The sequence below is a fragment of the Aedes albopictus genome, chromosome 1 (assembly GCF_035046485.1).
Source record: "Aedes albopictus strain Foshan chromosome 1, AalbF5, whole genome shotgun sequence".
In the NCBI taxonomy this organism is placed as follows: Eukaryota; Metazoa; Arthropoda; class Insecta; order Diptera; family Culicidae; genus Aedes; species Aedes albopictus.
The window spans coordinates 107,386,920-107,395,336 of NC_085136.1; the positions used below are offsets into that span (position 1 = coordinate 107,386,920).

The window sequence follows — 8,417 nt, forward strand, 5'->3', positions numbered from 1 at the left end:
ATTGAAAGAAACACATATCGTGCATAGAGTGAAATGGTGAACATGAATTAACATGATATAAATGAACTTCACACTAATAAACTATCCTTCACAGTGTGCGAACTTTTGCTCCCACTATGGGGCAAAAGTTCGCAGTTGAGTACTTGTATTAACATTTTTATCACTAGAACAACAAAAGGAACGTGAAAAAAATCTAGTAATACGTTTCGAAGGTAACATGATAGGGATTCGTTTAACGAGAAACAACGATATTATTTTCTTTTTGTTTAATAGTTATTTGATATATACTGTTAGGTGTGAACTTTTGCCCCGCATTACTCTATGTTACATACGGTGTTTGGTAAAGTAAGGCTTGATCTATATATGATTCAACCGTTGAAACAAGCACGATGGGTAGTAAGTAGAGTGAGACGTCTGTATATATGTGGCCTTAGTTCAGTCAAGATTTTGTTCTCTTACACACATTTATCGCTTGCATTGACTTTGGTCACTTTTGTAGTTCCTGTTCCACCCAATTCTGGTTCTGCATCACTATCAGTAGCCTCCAATGTGGTCTGAGCCTATTTTCTTGCTAATCGTTCCTCAGGTTATTGAAAAAACAGCGGTTTGATGTGTCGCATGCGGCATGCATAGGTTTGGTTCACTTTTGTATTCGGCCACATTCGGTAGGATAACCCAACCCTGAACACAACTGGTAGTTTTGAATGCGGTCTGAGCCATTTTTCTTGCTAACCGTTTGTAACGTGAGAAATGATGTGTGAACCTCTGTAAATTGTCGGTGTACCTTTTGTTTGAAAATGTCATTCTTTGGATGTTTTTGTTTTGTCCCCGTGCACTAAAAAGTCATAAATAAAGCAACGGCACGGGTGCAAAGGAACTAAAGTCTTCGTTCCTGTGTATAAAACACCGAAGTTGTGAGTAATTATTAATTGTAAATGGCAGCCTATTTATTGCACCCATAAACAAATAGAAACGCTCCATAGAAAATCAAAAAGTGCTCCATAAAGAATGAACATATGTTCCATGAAAATGTGCAATGTTACCCATAAATAATTGAAAACGTTCCATACTTTATGAAAAATGTACCGGTAAAACATAAAATTTTCTCATTAAAAGTGAAATTTTGCACCAATAAATAATACTGAAATGCTCCATAATAAAATACAAATGTTCCATAGAAAAATGCAAATGATCCATAAAAAATTAAAATTGTACCCATAGAAAATTGAATATTGCTGCATAGAAAAATTAAATTGCACCATAAAAAATTGAAATTGCACCATAGAAAATAGACAAATGCTCCATAAGTATTATCAAACTACACCATAGAAAATATGAATTGCTCCATGAAAAATTGAAAATCCTCCATAGATAGCATATTCTCATAATTTCATTCGACAGGGCTGAATTGCTTTACATTGCACTGCTTTAGTGGTGCAAATGTTCAAAGTTATGGAGAAATTTCAATTTTTTATGGAGCAAATTGTATTTTATGTGGTGCAGCTTGCTAATACTTATGGAGCATTTGTCTATTTTCTATGGTGCAATTTCAATTGTTTATGGCGTAATTTAATTTTTCTATGGAGCAATATTTAATTTTCTATGGGTACAATTTTTTATGGAGCGTTTGCATTTTATTATGGAGCATTTGTATTTTATTATGGAGCATTTCAGTATTATTTATTGGTGCAAAATTTCACTTTTAATGAGAAAATTTTATGTTTTACCGGTACATTTTTCATAAAGTATGGAACGTTTTCAATTATTTATGGGTAACATTGCACATTTTCATGGAACATATGTTCATTCTATATGGAGCACTTTTTGATTTTCTATGGAGCATTTGCAATTTGTTATGGTTGCAATAACCTTTTGCCATTGTAAATTGTGGTATGTACTATATGTTTATTAAATTACAGCTTTACATCATAGGCTATGTGAATCCACTACACGTTCTCATTTGGCCTTGCTAGAAGATCGGTGCCCAAAGCTGCTGTTTGCAACACCGTTTTTCGGGTTATCTAAAAAGTAACGATTTGATGTATAGCATGTATGGGTTAGGATAACTTTTTCATTTGGTCACCTCCGGCGGGACACCCGCAACCGATTCCGGGACAATACCGATTATCCCTTATATGGTGTGAGACTTGTTTCTTGCTAACTGTCCATCAGTTTTCCTAAAAAGCCATGAATTGATGCGTCTAATGGATGGGTTTGGTTCATTTTTGTATTTGACCACTTCCGGCGTAACAACTGAAACGGTTCTGGAACACTACCGATATTGTCTAATGTGGTGTAACCCTTTTTTTTGTTAACCTTTCACCAAGTTATCTGAAAAGCCGCTATCTGATGTATCACATGCATGGGTTTGGTTCCTTTTGGCATTTAACCACTTCCGGCGGGACACCCTAGATCGATTCCGGAACACTATCGGTAGTCTTTAAAAAGATCTTAGATGTGGTCTGAGCTTATTTTCTTGCTAATCGTTCATCAAGTAATTTAAATAGCCGCTTTTTAATGTACCGCAGGCATGGGTTTGGTTCTCTACCACATTTGACTACATCCGGCGGAACACTCGGAACCGGTTCCGGAACACTATCGGTTGATCCAAATAAGGTCTGAAACTATTTTCTTGCTAATGATTTATCAGGTTGCTTAAAGAGCCGCGATTTGATGCTTCGCATGTGAGGGTTTGTTTAATTTTTATACTTTGCTACTTCCGGCAGGACATCTGGAACGGGTTCTATAACACTACCGGTTCAAATATGGTCTGAGAATATTTTTCCGTCTACTGTTCATCAGGTTATCAAAAAGGCGGTGTTTGATGTGTCGCATGCATGGGTTTGGTTCACTTTCATATTTGGCCACTTCCGGTGGGACACCCGGAACCGGTTCCGGAACACTACCGGTTCAGATATGATCTGAGAATGTTTTCCTGCCTACTGTTCATCAGGTTATCGAAAAAGCCACTGTTTGATGTGCCGCATGCATGGGTTGGTTTCATATTTGGCCACTTCCGGCGGAACAACCGGAACCGGTTCCGGAACACTACCGGTTCAGATATGGTCTGAGACTATTTTCCTGCAAACCGTTCATCAGGTTATTTAAAATGCCGTGGTTTGATGTGTCGCATGCATGGGTTTGTAACGTTTTTATATCTGGCCCCTTCCTGGGGTGCCGATCCAGAACACCTAAATGGCCATAACTCCGGAACAGCTGAACCGATCTGAACCATTTTCAATAGGAAACAATGGGACTACATACCGCATCGAATGAACCATCGGTCGTTGAATTCGGTGGATATTTACTATCTAAAAATGAGGTGACCTTTTTGTACACATACACACACACGCACATACACACACACACTCACACACACACACCGCTTTCAAAGTGCCTTAGCCCAAACACCCGGAGTGCCAACCGGCACATCAGGATCGATGCCAGTAACATCCTGATTATGGCATACTGGTCAACGCAAACGACAATGGACAAGTTACGGAATACGGATCGGATGGCGACGATGGGCTGGTACTCGTGCTATTCTACTCCCTGAGTAAAGAAGGGTGACACCAACTTGAAACGGCGAGTGGGCTAATGGTACGTTTGCCTCCGTCCCGGTAAAACCTTAGCAGGCCTCCGGATACGTTTATCATCTGTACATCATCTCTGATGCGTACTAGGCTCGGATGAACCATTCCCGACTAACGCTGATCTGGCTCTGGACATGAACCCCATGAAGGAACGTGTCCAACCCTCGCTTGGCCTCCCTGATCCATAGATAACCAAGAGATCACGAAAGCGACTAGATACAACGGATGGTGATAGCGGTGCGGAGGGGGGACCCTGAAGAATGGAAGATCAAACAACAAACAACGAAGCAGGAGCGGCAAATCCGTTTGCCAGAACTGGGTTGGCGAGGACACCACCATCGCAAACCCAGCAGGTGCAAAAGCTACAAGGGCAAGAGAAGGAGCACCAACAGATGCAGCAGCAGCAATACAGCGCATGGTCGAGAGTACCAAAACTACCAAGGGTAGAAGTAGCCAAAAAGCTGGTAGACGAGCTGCACGAATACGTCGACAAACGGAGCAACGTGCACAAGGACATCAAAGCGTTGGTGATTAAGATCCAAGGGGCCCTTGGATCGGCAGTTAAAGAGTGGAAGAGTATGGCACAGAGAGCCGAAGATGCAGAGAAGGAGCTCTTGGCAGCCAAGACTGCCAGTGAAGCAAGCCGAACGTCGGAAGCGAGAAGGCAGATCACTAACAAAACTGCGGAGAAAAATAGCGTGGTGGAAAGCATCTCCCAGAGGATGCAAACTACACCCTTTTTCACGCCGAAGAGACCAAGGGCATCGCCAGGAGAAGTGAGACCCGGTGGCTCCAAGAAACATAAGGACGCCCCCGTTACTGGTGCACGCCATCCAGTAGAGAATGTCGTCGCAGACGGCCATACCCCTTGGCAGGTCGTCGGCAAAAGAAAAGCGAAGTCGGCCGGTAAAAGCAGGTCCGACAAACGGAAGCTCATAAAGAGAAAAAATAAAGGTGAAGCTCTCATCGTCAAAACAAGTGACGACTCGTACGCGGAAGTTCTGCGCACCATGCGGACTAATCCGGACCTTAGGGAGCTAGGGGAAGACGTGAAGAAAATTAGGCGCACCCGCAATGGGGAAATGATCCTCGAGTTAAGAAGGGATCCAAAAGGAAGCAGCTCCTCCTACAAAGAGCTTACCGAGAAAGCTATGGGCGATAAGGTCGAAGTCAGGGCCCTATGTCCGGAAGCAACCCTCCTATGCAAAGACTTGGACGAGGTCACATCGGAGCAGGAAGTTGAAGTAGCTATGAAGGAGCAGTGCGAGCTAGGAGAAGCCTGGATGACCATCCGTGTAAGAAACGGACCTTCTGGCACGAAGGTGGCATCGATCAAACTACCGATCGATGCAGCCAATAAGGCACTAAGAGTTGGCAAGATCAAAATAGGCTGGTGTGTGTGCCCCCTGAGTATCTCTCAGCAACCGGAAGTGTGTTTCAAATGCCTAGAGTACGGCCATCTGGCAAGAGATTGCAAAGGGCCTGACAGAAGCAAACTATGCAGAAGGTGTGGTGAGGAAGGCCACAAAGCTCAGGATTGCAGGAAGTCCCCGAAGTGCCTCATCTGCGCAAACACAGAGAACAGCAACCATCCGACAGGTGGCCGAAGATGCCCGGCCTTCAAGCAAGTGAGTGCAACTAAGTCCCAGTGGAGGTAATCCAAATCAACCTCAACCACTGTGAGACTGCACAGCTTTTGCTGCGACAAGCCGTTGTGGAGCAAAACTGCGATGTTGCTATTATTTCGGAGCCATACCGAATTCCCCCCGGAGATGGAAACTGGACAGCAGATAGGGCGAAAACAGTAGCAGTCTGGACAGCGGGAAGATATCCCGTGCAAGAAGTGTACTGCGCAGATGAAGGTTTTGTGGTTGTGAAAATCAACGGAATTTTTATATGTAGCTGCTATGCCCCACCAAAATGGACGATAGAGCAGTTTAACCAAATGCTGGACTGGATAACCGAGGAGCTAATCGGCCGAAGACCAGTCGTCATTGCCGGCGATTTTAACGCTTGGGCGGTCGAATGGGGTAGCCGTCTCACAACCCCAAGAGGAAGTAGTCTACTGGAGGCCCTAGCTAAGCTAAACATAGACATCGCCAACGAAGGTAGCACCAGTACGTATCGTAGGGAAGGTAGAGAGTCTATCGTCGACGTCACCTTTTGCAGTCCTGTTCTGATGGGAGCGATAAATTGGAGAGTATGTGAGGAATACACCCACAGCGACCATCAAGCCATCCGGTACCATATTGGAGGCAGGGCTCGGCTGGAGTCACGTGGGACACAAACGAATGAGCGGAGGTGGAGGACAGCGAACTTCGAAAAGGACGTGTTTGTGGAGGCGCTAAGGCTGGAGAGCAATTCACTGAACCTCAGTGCAGACGAGCTGGTAGCGGTACTATCCCGCGCGTGCGACGCTACAATGCCAAGGATGGGAAAACCAAGAAACAGTCGACACCCCGTCTACTGGTGGAACCCAACGATTGCTGATCTGCGAGCACAGTGCTTACGAGCTAGAAGAAGGATGCAGAGGGCTAGAAATGACGGTGATAGGGAGCAACGTAGGTTACCTTACAGAGCAGCAAGAGCCGCATTGAACAAAGCGGTCAAGCTCAGCAAGAAAGCCTGTCTTGACAATCTCTGTCATAAGGCCAACTTGAATCCATGGGGTAGTGCGTACAAAGTAGCAATGTCGAAGATAAAAGGTCCTGCGGTACCACCCGACAGATGCCCGGAAAAGATGAAAGTTATCATCGAGGCACTGTTTCCGATTCACGAGCCAACAATCTGGCCGCCCACACCGTACGTCAATCAGGATACCCACGAATACCCACGATGAAGAAATCAGGGTGACTAACGAAGAGCTGATCGCGGTAGCGAAAGTCTTGCCAATCGAGAGAGCCCCTGGCCCGGACGGGATACCAAACGTGGCACTAAAAGCAGCAATCTACAAAAACCCGGATATGTTCAGGAGCACAATACAACATTGCATTCAGGAGGGCAGTTTCCCTGACATCTGGAAACGACAGAAATTGGTGCTACTGCCAAAGCCTGGGAAACTTCCCGGCGACCCATCAGCGTATAGGCCGATATGCCTATTGGATACCGTTGGTAAATTGTTGGAGAGAGTGGTCCTAAACAGGCTCACGAAATACACTGAGAGTGAGAGCGGTCTATCAGAATTGCAGTTCGGATTCCGGAAAGGCAGGAGCACTGTAGATGCCATCAGAACGGTTGTGGATGCTATGCAGACGGCGCAGAAGCAACAGAGAAGGGGAAACCGTTACTGCGCGGTGGTCACCCTAGACGTCAAAAATGCTTTCAACAGTGCCAGCTGGGCAGCAATTGCCGATTCGCTGCACAGGCTGAGGGTACCTGAGTATCTGTGCCAGATTCTGAAAAGTTATTTCCAGAACCGCAGATTGATCTACGAAACAGACGCCGGAAAGAGGAGTGTGGCTATTACGGCGGGCGTTCCGCAGGGATCCATTCTGGGCCCGACTCTCTGGAACGTCATGTACGATGAGGTTTTGAAACTGAGCCTTCCCAGAGGAGTAAAGGTCGTCGGATTTGCGGATGACGTGGCGCTGCTTGTGATCGGAGAAACACGAGAGGAAGTAGAAGTACTGGCCACGGAGGCGATAGACACGGTGGAAGACTGGATGCGGGAGAAGAAGCTATCTCTAGCTCACCACAAGACTGAGATAGTTGTCATCAGCAACCGGAAGAATGTGCAGCATGCAACAATTGTGGTTGGCGAGTGTACTATCGACTCGAAGCGCGAAGTCAGGCACTTGGGAGTGATGCTAGACGACCGACTGAACTTCAACAACCACGTTGACTACGTCTGCAAGAAGGCCACGGTGGTGATCTCGGCACTATCCCGGATCATGCCTAACAACTCTGCGATCATCAGCAGCAAGCGGAGACTACTAGCGAGCGTATCATCATCCATCGTCAGATACGCAGCCCCAGTGTGGTCGTCGGCATTAAAGACTGGAAGAAACCGCGCCCAGCTGAACCGTACGTCCAGGCTGATGGCGATGCGAGTGTCGAGTGCGTATCGAACCATCTCGTCAGACGCCGTGTGTGTAATAGCCGGGATGATCCCTATCTGCCTTCTACTGGAAGAAGATAGCGAATGCTACAGGGACCGAGGCACAAGAGGAATTCGGAAGAGAGCGCGAGTCAGCACACTACACAAGTGGCAGCAGCAGTGGGATAACGCTGCGAATGGCAGGTGGACTCATCGTCTAATTCCCAACGTGTCGATGTGGATCACCAGAGCACACGGGGAGGTTAACTTCCACATGACACAATTTCTGTCTGGTCATGGGTGCTTTAAGCAGTACTTGTACAGATTCGGCCATGCCAGTTCACCGATCTGTCCTGAGTGTCGGGACACAGAAGAAACACCGGAGCACGTCATCTTCAGTTGTCCAAGGTTCGCGCATTCGCGAGGAGAAATGGCAGCAATTGTCGGCGTCGACGTAAATGTGGAAAATATCGTCGAACGTATGTGCAGCGACGAAGAAAAGTGGAACGTAGTTAACAGGACTGTAGTTCAGATCATGGTTGTACTACAGCAAAGTTGGCGGGAGGAACAACGATCGGTTTCGGGAGACATTCCTTCGCCGGGAAACTCTCTGACGGAGTAGAGCCGAGGGCTAGTAGAGTAGAACGCGTCGTAGCACCGGTCTGGGTCGTCGGAGCGCCAGTGAACCGGACGCCAGGACCCACCGGCATCGCTGGAGTGCAGTGTTTGGACGAAAAAGTGATCAGTGAACCACTCGGCAGTTTTTCTTCCCTTCTGTTGGTTCTGTT

General features: G+C 46.3%; 1 protein-coding gene across 1 annotated transcript; it reads left to right on the forward strand.

Annotated features, from left to right (window-relative positions):
• The first annotated feature begins 3,677 nt into the window (after positions 1 to 3,677).
• On the forward strand, positions 3,678 to 7,623 carry LOC134285106 (uncharacterized). Its single transcript, XM_062845159.1, has one exon. It carries the CDS (start codon positions 3,854 to 3,856, stop codon positions 5,249 to 5,251), a length of 1,398 nt encoding a protein of 465 aa, XP_062701143.1. The 5' UTR covers positions 3,678 to 3,853; the 3' UTR covers positions 5,252 to 7,623.
• The last annotated feature ends 794 nt before the right edge of the window (positions 7,624 to 8,417 follow it).